Below are 17,421 nucleotides of genomic sequence, written 5' to 3' on the forward strand. Positions count from 1 at the left end.
TGTGTGCCCTAATAAAATGGTAAGTATATTTAAATTAGTGACATCTGTTTTTAGAAAAAGATAATTTGCTTTAAAAAATTAAATGGAGAAAGGTTATTCTTTTGGTACTGACAGAGATTATTTTATGTCTAAAAATCACTGAATTTTAATGTTTTGATCATACTGATGTGACAAATTATTGGGAAAATTTTTTAAATCAATCCCTTAAACACTTCAAAAATTAAAATTGATTAATGCACCAAGACAAGTCTAAAATTTCAGGACAGTTTACAATGCTGGGTTTCACTGAAAATAGCTGAGACCTATGTTCTTCATAAATTGCAGGTGGTGTTTGTGAGCTGGTGCAAAAGCTTTTGGGACTGTGGGCTCGTGGCACTTGATGATATATCAGTGAGCCTGGGAAGCTGCCAAACTGCTGGTAAGACAATGTGCATTAGAAATCTCTAATACATTTTTGTCCTGCTCCACTCACTGTCCAATCTCACTCCGTGCTATAAAAAGCCTTCTTATGTGTTCATTTTCCTAATAAAATCAGATTAAGATCTCATTCCTTAGATAGCTGTAATATTGGTGCTGATGGGGGTCAGTCAAGTACTGCAGTAATGCTTTTTTCACTGATGTCCTGTGAGGGCTAAATTTTGGCACCAGAGTAAATTCTGATTAACTCCATTGACTCCAGTAGCAGCAGTATGTGCTTATTCCAGAACTAAATTTGGTCCTAAAAGTCTGCTTTACAATAAAAATCAGAATCAACCTTTGTACTGGTATTTATGATGGGTTTATTTTAATCCTGAGCTATTTTGATAGGGATTGATGGGACTTCAGACTAGGAGTGGGTATGCAATACTTTCATTTCTCACCACTGCAGGCTGAATAAAAGGTGGGGAAATGACTTGGAGAAGGAGCCATAAAAGTCAATCTATATATGACTAAAATACACATTTCCTATGCTATAGTTAAGACAGAATTTCTACCATATTCCTTACCTACAGAAACTGGTATGCCTATATGGATTACTTACCTCACATGGTGGGGACTCATGGCTGATGCAAGCAAAAAGGTGTGCAGTATCCCAACAGGCCAGAGTGGGTGAGGAATAAAGGGAGAGTCTAGGGTAAAAGAGCAAGTTAGATTATTCATGAACAAAAAATTAAAACAGAAAAGCTGAAAGGTATTTCCTCTTTTATGTACGTGCCGGGATCTGAATTCTGGGTTGTCTATTTCTTCTGCATCCTGTAATGATATTCCAAGCAGCTAAAGTAGTTCAGAGAATGCATGTTGCTGTAAGTGATAATTATCAGCTGAAATAAAGGAAACGCAGAATCCTGACAGTCCCTTGTGCATGCACAGAGCCATTAAGCCCATTGGGATGTTACATTGGTGGAAGGGCCTACACTAGCAGATCCCATTGCAGGATCATGACCACAGCAAGGGGATGACCTATCAGCTGAACATCATGCTTGTTTAAAAGAATATTAATATATGTTAGAGAAAGGTCCAAATTATGAAATTCAGATCCATAGTAGGATCCAAAGTTATAAAAATGGGGGGTTTATCTAGTGTTCTAGTTTGGAGCCATCTCTCATATACTGTGTGTATTTATATCATAAATATTTCTATGCATAGAGCAGTGGTTCTCAAGCTATTTACTATTATGGGCTGCATATGTAGCTCTCTATGTGTTATGTGGGCCATATCCACACAATATATATACTACCTTTATGGCTGCAGGTTGAGAACCATTGGCATAGAGAGAGATAGTAAATGGATAGATAAAATCAATTGTATAAGTAATGTGTCCAATCATACATTTTCAGTTGTAACTTGGTGTTCTTTCACTGCAGAGATGTTGTCACCTTTTCCTGGAGAATGTACTTTTGAAAGGGATGAGTGTGTATTTATCCAGGAGAGAAAAAACCGAAGTAGTTGGCATAGGAGGAGGGGTCAAACTCCCACTTCTTATACTGGACCAAAAGGAGACCACACTACTGGGGTAGGTGAGTTAAGCTTCACATTGAACTTTCAGAGTAAAGTGACATTGTAGAGCAAAGTAAAAAGATTTTACCTTCATATCCAAAATAGTTATTCATCACAAAAACCTGAAAAAACAAACAAGCAAGGAGTCTGCTACATTTTTAGTAGGATCTTTCAGGTAAGCTATGTTTGGGAATATGATGTTTTAACCTATATCATTTGCTTGCCTATAGTACTCAACTGGTAGATGAAATTACCCAAAAGAAAATGTCTTCACCAAGTGTCTGGGTAATTACAACTGTTCTCAAAAAGAGGTTCACTGTTTTCCATAAAGGAAATGTACTGTAGTGTTTTATTTATTTTCTCTCTACAAAATTTGTGGTTGTGTGTTAGTATAACAGTGGTTAAACTTTATTTTAGTCAGAATAATTACACAGGAAATAAAGAATTTATGAACTATACAGAAAATATAAATGGTACTTCCAACCCTATAATGTAGTAAGTGGAAAAATACACATAGAGAATTCTGACTGGTAAGCAAATTATTTTTAATTTCACTAATTTATCTTACCCTTACAAATCAAGTACCCTTTGCTAACAAGACCCTTCCCTTTATAAATATTGTGATGATGATTGCTGCAGTTTAATTGCATTATAAACTTTAAAGAAAAGTCAAATGAAATCCTATTATAGTGAAAGTGGGAGACATGGATATTATATGGGTGCACTTACAGAATCTGAGATATTGGTGGCAAGTGACCCTTTGAAATTTAGTGCAGAGTAAGGCAGTATCAGCCTCTTCAATCTGGGCCAGTTCTTTACTTACTCATTTGCTTCTTTTACTCTGGACTACATGGGGCTGGATAGCACCTTTCCTCATTCTTGAACATACTGCCTGCTTTAGGGCAGCCATCATTGCCACTTTTTACATGGATTAGTTAAGTGGTTTCTAAAATCATGTGATGAGCATAGTCTTTCCTTTCCCTTTTGAACCCAGATGTCTATATTTCTCTGGATATCCTTGCATAAATTCCATTAAAAATACGCATGCACATTGAGGGACTACCTTTTTGACTTGCCTGTTCTCTGTTTGTGCTGGGGTGGGATGTTACTGCAGACTGTAATTAGAAAGGAAATTAATTTTAAATGAGTGATGCAAAGTATTTTTCAGTTCATAAATCTCTCAAAATAAGAGCTCATAATATAGAGGCAGATGCAACTTCTTTGACAGTTACCCATGGGACTGAAGAATCAGATGATAGGGTCTGCCTCCTATTCTCTTTCTCATCTTTATTTGGACTGTGTAATGAGTTAGCTATCAGAGGGAAAGATGTTCACATCACAAATATCCTCAGAGTTCCCACCTTTGGCTGCTTGGTGTGCATAACAGAGAGATCAGCTATTGAATGGACATGGAAACTGATCCTCCCCCTCTTGCAATAGTCCTTCAGAACAGTGTTCGGGCACATTGATGGGGAAGGGCAAATTACCACTGTCTGTGCTCTAAATTCTCTGAGGCTAAACAGAGCTTGGCTTTGCGATCTGTCAGTATTATACATGCTTTATGTTTACTATAAGTAAATGTTCACATACAGAAACACAAATGCTAGACAAAACATGATGTTTTCAAAATGCAAATAAAGTAGCTTTTGCTTTTCATTTTTTCTATTAATTTATTTTTCTTCTTTCGGCAGCAGGCTTTGGGTACGCATAGAGGGTGAAAACCTCAGCTGATGTAAATCAGCGTACCTCTATTGCTTGCAAAACAGCTATTTTATATTATTTCTGTAGAGCTATGCCACTTAGACAAGCTAACAATCTGATCCAGGGTGTGACTGAAAGCTACAAATGCTCAGCACCAAATTTAGAACTAATAGTGTATGCCAGGGCTATGCTGATTTCAGTGATAGATGCATATGTGCAGACAAAGGAAGAATTTGACCCTGGATGCCAAATTCTGGTCCTGTTGTATGTAAAAGCAAGGGGCCCCCTTATCCCCACATATGGGGCTTAGTGCTAGTTTCACAGGTTCTGAAGATATAGCAGCTATGTGGGAGTTCAGAGTATGTCTATACTTTACACGAAACTCACACTCTGACCCAGGTCTACAGTAGCTATAGATCTGCAGTAGGCTCTGTGAGGCCTCCACAGGGGAGAAAGAGGCAAGAAAAAGGGGTGGGCACTGAGCCCTTTTGCATGAACTCCTTGCTTCAAGGAAGAGAGAGGAGACCAGAGATGAGTAACAAAAATATATGATGTGGATAGTTTGCCTTGGGGAATATAGGGGGCTGATCTGTATCTCTTGACCCCCAATTGCCCTGGGAGGGGGGAAATTTCAGCCCCAACAAGCCCATCCTCCATGGCGGGCAACTCTGTTTCATCTGAAGTGTTTTTGTTTCTTTTTTTTATACTTCCAAAATCTGAAGGATTCTACCCATCCTAGATCTCAGAAGATTAAAACAAGAGGCTAAAAGACCAATGTAAATGCTTAATGCATATTCTCTGCCCAAAATAATCAGATAACTAATTGGCTTTATTAAACAAAATGCATATTACTATTTTCCAGCATACTGAGTCACAGAAAATTTGCAGTATAAAACTTTTTCCAATATATGGTCTCCCTGCTTAGCCTGAAGGATGCCTTTCAGGTGTTCACCTAAGAGAACAAAGGTACAGACACTAGACTTCTTGCCCCTACCTAGCTCATTAATTATATAAAAGTAACTCCAAAGAAAAGATAGTGGACTCATGATATCCTTTTACTTTTTAAAACATTCAAGGATATGAGATTCACATAAACATGAAAAACATCATGGCAAACTTTACCAGATCAAATTTATAAAGCATTTCACCTTGTCTCTAAGCTAAAGCTTGCTTGTCCTGATAAAGGAGAGGAGAATTCCACCTCACATTGCCTCTTATATCAACTCACCAAGGGAGTAACATAATTAGTAGGATTTTTCATGTGCTTGCTGTCACCTGGCTGTTATAATATAGTATGGATTATGGCTCTCTTACACCAATGTAAATCTTTAGCAATATTTCTACTGATGGCAGCACAATAGATTAAATTCATCACTGTGCGGAAGGGCAGGCTAAGGCCTATGTATTCTGTGGACCCTTTTTGACTTGAGCAACTCATCGAAGTTTGGGGCCCTATAAGTGCTCTACTTGGGAGTGAAAATTGGTGATAGGTATTTCTTTGATGCAGCTTTCTTTGTTTACAAAGAATGTACAAAGCCCTGTGTTTCTGAACCAGAAGGAATCAAATAGCAGGACACAGCTTCTTTCACTCACTAAGAGCACTGTTTTAACCTACACCCCTGATTCCAATCCCTCTTCTCAGATTTCTTCCAGGGTCAACCATGGTGCTTTCAGCTGCTCCTAAAGGCTGTCTTCCTCTCTCTCTCTTCTTGTCTGACCTCAGTTTCTATATGATTTCTACACACATGTGCGTGTGCACACACACATCCCTCAGCTAAAAACTTCTGGACAGGTTCTTGCACACCTTTTGTCTTTGGTGGGACTTATGCTTAGTTATATTAATTGAAGGATGAGTGCACACCTATCAATCTCAATGGGGTTTTAATTCAACTCATAACTTCTTAAACTCTCAGAATAATTACGTAGACTTAAAAGGACTTAAGTGGTGCTTTCTGTTGGCCCACTTGCACAGAGCTGAAATTCACCTAATAAAGCATAAACACAATTGTATCTGAGTTGAATTAAAACAATTTTGATAGCTATAGTGAACATATTTTTAGCACGTTTATAACACACAGACTAATAGACTTGAAGGTCAGAAGGGACCATTATGATAATCTAGTCTGACTTTCTGCACAACGCAGGCCACAGAACCTCACCCACCCACTTCTGTAATAGACCCCTAACTTATGACTGAATTATTGAAGTCCTCAAATCATGGTTTAAAGACTTCAAGGTACAGAGAATTCACCAGCAAGTGACCCATGCCCCAGGCTGCAGAGTAAAGTGAAAAAACCCCAGGGCCTCTGGCAATCTGCTGGGGGAAAATTCCTTCCCAACCCCAAATATGGTGATCAGCTAAACCCCGAGCATATGCGCAAGACTCACCAGCCAGACACGTGGGAAAGAATTCTCTGTAGAAACTCAGAACCCACCCCATCTAACATCTCATCACAGACCATTGGGCATATTTACTGCTAGTTGTCAAAAATCAGTTAATTGCCAAATTAGGCTGTCCCATCATACCATCCACTCCATAAACTTATCAAGCTCAGTCTTGAAGCCAGCTAGGTTTCTTGCCCCCACTGCCCCCCTGTTCCAGAGGCTGTTCCAGAACTTCATTCCTCTGATGGTTAGAAACCTGCATCTAATTTCAAGTCTAAACTCCCTGATGGCCAGTTTATATCCATTAGTTCTTGTGTCCACATTGGCACTTAACTTAAATAATTCCTCTCCCTCTCTGGTATTTATCCCTCTGATGTATTTCTAAAGAGCAATCATATCTCCCCTCAGCCTTCTTTTGGTTAGGCTAAACAAGCCAAGCTCTTTGAGTCTCCTCTCATAAGGCAGGTTTTCCATTCCTTGAATCATCCTAGTAGCCCTTCTCTACATCTGTTCCAGTTTGAATTCATCTTTCTTAGATGAACTGAGACCAGAACTGCACACAGTATTCCAGATGAGGTCTCACCAGCGCCTTGTATAACACCTCCCTATCTCTACTGGAAATACCTCACTTGATGTATCCTAGGACCACATTAGGTTTTTTCATGGAGACATCACATTGACAGCTCATAGTGATCCTGTGATCAACCAATACGTCCAAGTTCTTCTCCTTCTCTGTTACTTCCAACTGATGTGTCCCCAGCTTATAGCAAAAATTCTTGTTATTAGTCCCTAAATGCATGACCTTGCACTTTCCACAATTAAATTTCATCCTATTTCTATTACTCCAGTTTACAAGGTCATCCAGATCTTCTTGTATCATATCCCGGTCCTTCTCCGTATTAGCAATAACTCCCAACTTCGTGTCATCCGCAATCTTTATTAGCACTACTTTTTGTGCCAAAGCCAGTAATAAAAAGATTAAATAAGATTGGTCAGGTTAAATAAGATTGGCACAGGAATGCCAAAAGCTTTAATCAAATTCCTGCTATGATATTAGAAATGAAAAATGGAAGCAACCAAATCAGGTATAAATTTGAGCGTATCTGATGAGGTTGTTATGGTTAAATTACCCAAAGGAAAAATTTAGGCTGAATATCAAGAAAAATGTCCTAATGATGTTGTCTTTGACAATATGAAACAATCTCCAAAAGAAAATGATGGAATCCTTATTGCTTAGTCCATTTAAAACTGGGAAAAATGCTAGAAAATGTAGCATAGGGAACAATCCCACACTGGTAGGCTATGAACTAGATGACCTAATACCAGTAGGTCTTTGCCATCTTTAACACCCACTTCTTTTGCATAAGCTAGATAAACTAGATCAGCCAGAAAGACAGGGTACATATTTTTCTAAGTGTTTTTTAAATCCATTTGACTGAATATTTTTTAAATGTGAAGTGATGTATATAGACATGTGAAGACTATAACTGTACTGTCTGGCACAGGTTTCCTTTTCTGTATATAGTAATCTAAAAGGACTGCACCAAATCAGTTTTGCCAGTTTTGTTTTGGTTCATAACCAGGTGGTACTATCATAAAGAAATGCGGGGCACAACTTTGTTTGCTATTTCTCCCCACCACAGGATTTTCTACACAGTGTCATCCATTATTCCCTTTCTTGGGAAGTATGGGATCTCGAATATGTACAAGAATCAGCTACTTGTTGAAGGAGGCACTGTAGAGAGATTCCCCACTGTAGGAAATGAGTGTGCTCTTTTCACAGTGTTCATGACCTTTGAAAAAGAAATCAAACTCTGATCTATTGTCTGGTTGTATAGACCACTAACCACTGAGCCAGCCAAGAAGATGGTGTCCCAATTTTTGAAGGTGCTGAGAAAGGGAGTAATTTTGGGCTGTCAGTCTTAATGCTGTCAGATAAAAATATTTTTCAAAATGATGATCTTTATTTAATTTATTTAGCACACCACAGTATACTGGGAACTTTGCAATCATGAAATCTAGATCTGATCTAGTCATTCCGGTTAGTTTATAACTTGATTTGTCTCTCAGAACTGAAATCAAGGACTTTATTGCTTTGTTATACTAGATTATTGTAATGCACCAGTTCTGAGCTTGGATTTTTACTTCAAAAATAACTTTTAAAACATAAAAATAGTTAAAATCTCTGTAACCAGTTCTGCATTATAGCCCTGGGAATTTCCTCTGATAGATTACAGGGAGTGAGCTTTTGTCTGAAGATCTGCAGCTTAGATATTCTTCTACCCTCCCACACCCTGCACATCTCCTTTCCTTCTCCCTTTTGTTGCTACTCACCACCAACAAAATAATCGCGGCCACAGAGGACCTCTTCAGAATGATTTTAGATAATGTGACTCTGAACATCAACAAAGACAGTCAGAACATCTACCAGTTGTTCCTGCCATTCTCTACTTTCCTCCTGTATCACTGATTCTTAAGAATTCCCTGTCTCCTCCAAGAGTGTTGTAAACTCTGTTATTTACTGGGTTGGAAGGGCAGCATTTCCTTGCCAACATGACAAGAAGGGAGTAGTGGGACCACAGAAACAGCTGCTGCGAAATTTTAACTGCCAGTTACTGGTGCAGTGTGCGCCTCAACATGCAAAACAGTTGCCATGCATAACAGATGGGACATTGGGATGCTTCCCAGTATTCTGATATCAGTATGCTCCAGCTTGAAATAGCTGAGTGATGACCCTCAGAGGAAAAATCATTTGTCTTCTGCCAATTAATAACCAATTTTCCCACAATTCAGACTTCAGAGCATAATCCTTCATGCACTCTGGCTAATCAGTTCTCTTGACTTGTATCTTCACATCTTGTTCACTGAAACAGACACGATTCATGTCTTCTGTGGCAAAGACTTATTTTTATCCCTTTGATTTATTAAAAGAACCAATTCTAAATATAGGGCCAAATTTTGACCTCTGATGCATGTACATTGTACTCCAGGAGATCAATAAACTCTCAGATCAGTGAAATTCTGCCTCTCTCATGCCATACCCCTGGATTAAGAACAGTTGCAGTCAGAGAGAGCCCTGCATGTGAAGCAGAATTTGGCCCATATATTAACATAATTAAATCTCTACTTCTGTCAAGTTCATGGCTTTATTTGAATTATTAGAGGTTGAACCTTTGAGCTAAATCAGCATTCCTTACTATACACAAGTACTATACACCGGGGTAAAAAATCTCTACTCAGTTCCACCAGTACAACTCCACTGAACAGGCAAAAATTTAAAACCGTGTGTATTTTAAAAATAGGCAACTTTTCCATAAGGGATGCATAAAAATTATTCACATACTTCAGGCCTTTATTTCCAATGTTATCCCTTTATCACCATTCATGTTAGATTATTTCTGTGTTACATATTTTTTCCCTTTAGTATATGTTAATTTTAAAATATTTTCCATTAATCATTCATATACTCTGCTTTATGATATAACAGGGATAGCCAAACTGACTGACCCCCCCCTGAAACTCCCTTCCTGCTGGGCAGAATACTATAGCCCCTGCCAACCCTGCCACAGGGAGAAGTTCCAAGCTCTCCACCCCCCGTATGTTAGGCTGAGAATGGGAGGGTATAAGTGGCTCCACAAGCCGCTCTTTAACTGTCAAAGAGCCGCGTGCAGCTTACGTGCCACAGTTTGGCCACCCCTGCTATATAACCAACCCAGTCATTCTCTTCTGAACTGTATTGTGAGCAAAAGTATACATTTATCAAACAGGTTTCACATACAGACTTATAATTATTGAACATATTGAGGGAAAGAATAATTTTATGTAACTAATATTTGGTCTTGAATGTTTTATTCAGGATACTATATGTACATAGAAGCATCCAACATGATCTATGGACAGAAAGCACGTCTGACTTCAAGATCACTAAGAGGGATCTCTGGAAAGCAGTGCTTGATGTTTTTCTACCACATGTATGGAGCTGGAACTGGATTGTTAAATGTTTATGTGAAAAAGGAAGGTGATAGTGAAGAGACCCTCTTATGGAGAAGGAGAGGTGAACAGAGCATCACCTGGCTAAGGGGACTGATAGAATATGAATGTGATAAATACCATCAGGTAAGCAAAAGACTGAGCCAGATGGAAGATTAAACTGCAGTGTTCTCTGGGATTCATGTTTTAGCTCAAAGAATGGGTTCCACTTGAAGTCAGAAGAAAAAACTGACATAGGTGGGGTTTCAATGGGACCTGGAGATTTTAGAGGCTGGAGGAAATCAAATGAATGTTGTTATTCAGAGCTTGTGTCCTCTTCTGCCCATGACAGAGAAAGTGTTGAGATACTTCTTGTTCAGGATGGCTGACTGGTGCTGCATAGGCATTGCATTTGAACAATGTGAAATACTGGAGAACTTCTCCCACTTTATAAGAGGGAGGGAATATACCAGATACAGTTGTAAGTGGGTTGCAAATGTGAATGTCTCAGTTTGTATTACTGATCATGTCAGTTTTTTAATTTAATTTTTTAATGTAAAGGGTATTTTTCCACCCTTTCTTAGCTATATCTTCTAGTTCTTATTTTTATCTCAAGCTCATAAATGTTTTATATTCCCAGCTGCAAAACAACCTTGTCTGGAGTTGGCATAATTGCAAACCTGTGATAGAGTTCTCGAGGTCTCTTCAAGGTTGTGGCTTTCTGAGTTTGGCACAAAGCTTGAGCTGAGGATGTAACTGCCAAGTAGGGGCCAAGTCCTGAGAGGTGCTGTCTGCTCTAAATTCCAGGTTAATTTCAGTGGAATTTGAGGACCCTCAGCACCTCACGGGACTGGACCCTAAAAATGTTCATTCTTGATAGATCTAGATTTTCTGAATGGCAAGTTTTCCATTGCAGGCATATTTGCATGCCTTTTTTGAAGCCAAAATTACCATGATTGACCATGTAGTTACATGAATTGATTGTGCAAGTCTAACTGATCACTTGTTCATGCAGTTACATTGCATATGCAAGTGAGCCATGCAAGTGTGTACATAATTATGAAAGTCTGGGCCCCATTGACATTAAATTTAGAGATGTTTCTGAACCAAACCCCAATTCAGAGTATCCAGATATGAACATGAGAAATGCAGTGATGCAAGTTATAACAGGAAATGAAACAGCGGGAAGATGATTGATGTAATACCCAAGGTTATGTTACTGGGAATATTTTATTATGAATGATTACTAAATCAAATTGTATGATAATTTACGAAAAACTACAACAAAAATGACTCGCACCATTATTGACTCAAATACTTTGATTGTATAGATGAGCACACAAATATCTTTAGGGAGGAACATCTTTCAGGCCCTTTTTAATATTTTTGTACATCTTCGCTTGTATTTATTCTCCACAACAGGTTTTAGATATCTCTTTCAATGTCACTATAGATCAATAAACTCTCAATTCAGTGAAATTTGGACTCTCTCATGATGCATCTGTTGGTTAAGATGCACATTCTATGGGTTTCAGAGCACATTCCATAGTTGCCAGTTTCATCTGTCTAACCATTGGTCGTCTATTACAGGACCTCACCTGGTAACTAATCTTTAGATTCAGTTATTCTATACTCCTTAACAAACACACTTCTTAGAGAGACCTCTAAAATTATGTAACTTGGGTGAAAAAGAGACCATTCTATCACTCTCTCTAACTATTCAGAAATTCCTGGCTTCCACTAGAATTGCTCCATCTTGGCCCATGTGTAAATGAAAGAAACAGATGCACACACGCAACCAAATGAAATGTCCACCTTGTATCTCTTCAAAATGCTTAATTCAATATGTAAACTATCCAAAATAGAAACACTTGCTTATTATCAGGGAAACCTCATGCTTCTGCTGACAAGAATTCTCTGTTGATAGGCTACTTAGAAGAATTTAGCTACCTAAGGCTATCAGAGCTTATATTTGTTTTATTTAAAAAATCCCTCTTACCCGTACAGCTTAATCATCAAATAATTTTTATTTGTCATCAAAAACATTTGTAACAATCCACAGAGACCCCTTTTGCTGTGTTTCCACTTGTGGCTGTGCCTCAATAATTCTGGAGTGAAACCTTGGCTCTATTGAAGTCAATGGGAGCTTTGCAATTGACTTCAGTGGGGCCAGGATTTCAACTCTGATCTGTACAAAAAGCACCTGTGTCTGCTCCTATTAAAGTCAGTGGAAAAATTATAAAAAAAAAAAAAAAAAAAAAAAAAAAAAAAGTCAACTGGAGCAAAGTTGGCCCCAAAATGCATTAACCATTAATAGAAAATATATCCTGATAGGTTCATTTTGTCTTAAATGTCTAGAGATTAATTAGAAAAATTGCTTTTTTATTAAGAGCTAAATTCAGCAACAGGAATAAGAGGAGGAGCTTGCTGGTTTATCACAGAATTCTGCCCTCACAACTTGTGATAAAGATAACAGCACACTCAGGCTATGAAAAAACAAGAGAAGCATTACATCATGAGAACTAACTGATTATTTGTCAGTCATCCTTAGGACAAGACAGTTCCATACCAAATTCTGAGATTTGATTGTCTTTTTCTGGGTGTCACATGCACCCCAGTTATCTGACCAATTAGCATGACATCTACTAAAAGATGCTAATCACTGAGTATATTATTTTTCCTTAGAATAGCTGGGGGTTGCATTATATCTTAAAATAGCCTGTAGCAGGGTTTTGCATTTTTAAAAAGATGTACTTGTTCTTAGATGTGATATTTATGAAAACCATGTGGGTTGTTTTTACAGATTATTGTTGAAGCAGTTCGTGGAGTGTCAATAAGAAGTGACATTGCTATAGATGATATTCTGTTCCAGGCAGGACCCTGTATAGGTAATTTTAAATTTGCTTATAATTCTCTCATTAGGAGAAACATAGGTGCTACAGGTAGTGGTTTTAGTGAGTCAGTCAGTGCTCTTTCTCCAAGTCAATAGTGAATTAATCCCACAGTGGTATGGTGTTAAGGGACACTATGCTGCTGGAGGAGCTATTTTTGGGATGAGATGTAAAACCAGAGTTCTGATAGCTTGTGGTAAGTAAAGTTCTTCGAGTGCTGGTCCCTATGAGGATTCCAACGTGGGTGCGCATGCGTGCCATGAGCTGCAGCCTGAACTGTTGAAAGCAGTGGCCCACTTGATCTGTTCGAGGTTTCCTGTGGCTATGCGGGTCGACGCCTCTTCAATTTCCTCTTACCGCCACATGGCTAGAGTCAGAACGTCCTTCTCCCCTTCCTAAGCTCTGTAGCAAAAAACCCCCAACAAAACCAAACAAAACAACAAATCATTCATTAGTAGATAGTATAGTTAGAGTCATAGTAGTAGTTAGTAAAAAAAAAAAAAAAAAAAAAAAAAGAGGAAAACAAAAGTTATTCAAGTTATTCAAGTCCACCCCACGTGGGGGATTATGCCCAGGCAAGCCGGGTTCAAGAATTGCGCTACATTCCCCTGTGATCATTCTCAGTGAGTGATGAGCACCAATGTCTATGCTGCCTGGGTCAGACCCACATAATTACGTGGTACTCTGTCGTTCCTTCCCTTCGAGAACTCAAGAAGTGAGAGAACTCTGGCTTAAGAAACACCTAATGGAGGAAGCAATGCATCCACGTGCGCACCAAAAGGTGGCACTGATGGATCTGCTAGAACGCCCATCCGCACTGGTAGTTCCCGGGTCCCCAGCCACAACAGCACCGGCAGCACCTGCTAAAACATACTGCAAAAAACATAGTTATGGGCACAAGGGCAGATCCCAAAGAAGGACCACCTCAAAGTGCCGCGTTCCCTCCCCAAGTCAAGATCAGCCGGGTGAGAAGTCGCATGCGGACTCAGCGGCTCCTGCACCCAAATGGGTAAAGGCGGATAAAAAGTCTAAACATCTAGGCAAGCCCGTAACTCTGACCGCTACTGCAGTTCCCCCTAAACACAGACGACCACTGACTGCACCGGAACCTCCACATCAGCTGCAGGTGCTGCACACACCAGGCCACCTATCTCCTCTAACTGCCACGGCAGAGCTCCTACTGCTGTTGGAAGGTCCCTCACACCTCTATGAGACACAAAGTACTATGTGGACCCCGTTTCCAGCCGACAAACTACTGCTGCTGTGCCATCCAGCCATAATAGGACACCTCATTGCTCCGCCAGCAATGCCAGCTCCACTCGCTTCGACAGCACTGCCTTTACCAGACCTGTTGGAGTCTGAATGGTCCATGGAACCAGAACCACATTTCCCCCCGGAGCATGCACGCAGCCTGCAACTGCACCACTATGCACCTCTGCAAGTACCACCTCAGCAATAGTGGTTCAGGTACCCTCCAGACCCACCAGCAAGGCTGGACCACAGGCCCTACTGGCATGGGTGGGATCCATGCTACGAGCGGGAACTCTTTCTCACCCTCTGTCACTATACACTGCTCCATCAGTATACAAAGAATCACGGAGCACCATGGGACCACTGGGACCGATGGAAGTGCCGGGACCAACGGATCCGCCACCTCCTATGGGAGTGTCATCACCACCAGATGAGGCCATCATCCCACCATCATCTCCACCACATGATCATGGCCAATACCACGACCTCTTGAAGTGCATGGCAACGGCCCTAAAATTACCGGCAGACGATGTCAAGGAATCACAAGATGAGTTCCTTGACATTCTTCAACCAACAGGTCCATCTAGGGTCGTGCTACCAATACATAATGCCACCCTGCAGCCAGCACTGACAATCTGACATACCCAGCATCCTGCGCCCCGACATCTAAATGTGCAGAGAGAAGATACTTTGTGCCCACAAAAAATACTGACTTCCTTTTTACACCCACCGCCCAACTCACTATTGGTGCAAGCAGCCAGACAGCAACACCCTAGGACTCGTTCTGACTCCCACCCCCAGATTGGGCTTTATTGACTGCAAGGTATATTTGTTCGCTGGCCTTTAATTCCACATAGCCAGCTATCAGGCCATACTGGCGACATATGACTTTAAATCTTAATTGAAACTGGCAGAATTTCAAGTCTCCCTACCAGAGGACAAACAAGCGTAATTCAAAGCCCTAATCAAGGAAGGCAAACTGGTTTCTAAGGTCTTCCTCCAAGCGGCAATGGATGTGGCAGACATGGCAACTCACTCCCTAGCATCTGGGAGAGTATGTCCAGCATGCATCGGCCTTCTATCTCCACCATACCTGCCCTTTCTGGACCTCACCGAGACTCTTTGAAGCAATAGGGGAACATTGGGAGGGGCGCACTCTGTCTTCCCAACATACCTCTAACTGGATCGTTCGTTGCATCATGGAGTGCTACTCCCTCTGTTAAGTCCTGCAACCACCGGGCATCAAAGCACATTCCACAAGGGCGCAGGCTGCTACAATGGCCTTCCTTGCCAATGTCCTGTGGCAAGACATTTGCAGTGCTGCAACTTGGGCCTCCATTCACACATTCACGACACATTATGCCTTGACTAACTCCACCTCCACTGATGCACCACTTGGCAGCACAGTTTTACAAACTTTGGCATCCGCTGAGTCCACTTCATGGCATCTGATGAGCCTCCACCTCCATACTGATTACTGCTCACTTCCCATGTTAGAATCCACATTGGGACCAGCTCTCGAAGAAAAAAAGAGAGTTTACTTACTGTAACTGATGGGTTCTTCAAGATGTGTCGTCCCTATCTGGATTCCAGTCCTGCCCCCCGTCCACTCTGCTTTGGGCTCAATGCCTGTTAGTAGGAGGAAACTGAAGGTGCGTTGACCCACGCAACTGCAGGAAACCTCGAATGGACTAACTACATGGGCCACAAGAGGTGAGTATGTAGGTCAACGAGCACTGCTTTCAACAGTTCTGGCTCCAGCGCATGGCATGCATGCACACCCGTGTTGGAATCCAGATAGGGATCACACATCTCAAAGAACCATCAGTTACAGTAAGTAACCTCTCTATCCTATGGCACATTTTGAAAGTACATGGGTGTAAACCGAGTCTCTTGGTCAAAAGCCAACATGGTAATTAAATTCTGTACATGTAAAAATGATAAAGAAATATGAAAACACTTAATACTCTTCCCTCTTTTCTGTTTTAGAAATGGGAGAAATGACTCAGCATTCATCTGGGGATTCTGATGACTTAAATGAAATTGAATATTAAATAAGTTCTGCTGAAATGAATGAAGCACCATATAAGTTATATATGAGAAACTGCACAATCTCCCCATTTTTTGTAAAAAGATAAATATTGGACTATTTTGAATATGTCACGGACGTATAGGAAGAATTCAGTGCACTCCTGTTTCTGGCCTTTGCAACAAAGTTACTGACTCAGGGCTTCTTAGACAGTTCTTACTGTATTTTTTTCTTTTTTGCATGTGATATTAGTTATTATATAAAGGCTTCCCATTTTTCACAGCTCATGCAATAAAATACTAATACTTGTAAATCTTTTTTGTCACATAGGTAAAGAGGTAAAAGGGGCACAATTAAAATCTGATATTGTGTTATCTTAAATCTGCATTCAATGAATGTTTTGTGTTGAGTAGAAAGTGGGGTTTGTTTTTATTTCAAGAATTATAAATATTTTGAAATAAGTAAATAGTTTTGAATATCAATAATATCTTGACGATTCATGATTATTCATGATGACAAATCTCTTTGGGAAAATATACTCTTTCAGTGGTAATACTTTAAATGTTCCATATGAATGATTTTTTTGCTATTCTTTGCTAGAGCAATTACTATAATGAATCTATTTGTCATCCATGTGCATAAAAAATGGACTTCCATCAATGTTCCAGTGTAATTCAATGTAAGTTAATACTATATTAAAATACATTGCTATTGATTTGCATGCAATAGAGGAGGCACACTGTGGACTGCAGGCCTCATTTTTTAAATGTCAGTTTCTACACTCATACAAAATGTACTTTTTATATACTTTATCCAACCACCCGTTCTGCATTTATGTTAAAAAGAAACTGAATTCACATAACCTGTTAACTCTTAAGACATCATATGTGTGTTTGTATACAAGATACTTTGGTCATTTTAAAACAGCAATCTAATAAAAGGTCATTTTGAATAAGTCTTATTGTACTGCTCCACTTCAAACAATCTGTTCTCTAGTTATTGGTATGAAGATACACAGACAAGCTTTGTGTTTTCAGAAAAAATTATGGGCTGGATTCTCCAGTACATTTGGCACTGCAGTACCACAGAGCAGCGCAAAAGCCAATGTAACCAGCTAGAGAAACATTCTGTATGTAGACACTGTAATGGGTCCTATGCCAATCCCCATTCTGGCTGCTGACATTAAGGTATGTGGCCTGGGAAATAGGAGTGGTCAAT

General features: G+C 39.8%; 1 protein-coding gene across 3 annotated transcripts in view; it reads left to right on the forward strand.

The window, feature by feature from the left end:
- The window catches only part of MAMDC2 (MAM domain containing 2), a 99,013-nt gene extending 81,874 nt beyond the window's left edge, over window positions 1–17,139 (forward strand). For 2 of the 3 annotated variants that reach the window (XM_067568858.1, XM_067568860.1), the window contains 5 exons: window positions 325–418; window positions 1,845–1,997; window positions 9,920–10,179; window positions 12,836–12,920; window positions 16,164–17,139. In XM_067568858.1, coding sequence (XP_067424959.1) covers window positions 325–418; window positions 1,845–1,997; window positions 9,920–10,179; window positions 12,836–12,920; window positions 16,164–16,228 — 657 coding nt within the window. In that variant the 3' untranslated portion in view covers window positions 16,229–17,139. The remainder of the gene's footprint in view (window positions 1–324; window positions 419–1,844; window positions 1,998–9,919; window positions 10,180–12,835; window positions 12,921–16,163) is intronic. The other variant, XM_067568859.1, reaches the window with a different exon arrangement.
- Window positions 17,140–17,421: the final 282 nt, after the last annotated feature.

Source organism: Emydura macquarii, unplaced genomic scaffold (genome assembly GCF_026122565.2).
Source record: "Emydura macquarii macquarii isolate MOO-44397 ecotype Brisbane River unplaced genomic scaffold, CSIRO-AGI_Emac_v2 contig_2897, whole genome shotgun sequence".
Taxonomy (NCBI): Eukaryota; Metazoa; Chordata; order Testudines; family Chelidae; genus Emydura; species Emydura macquarii.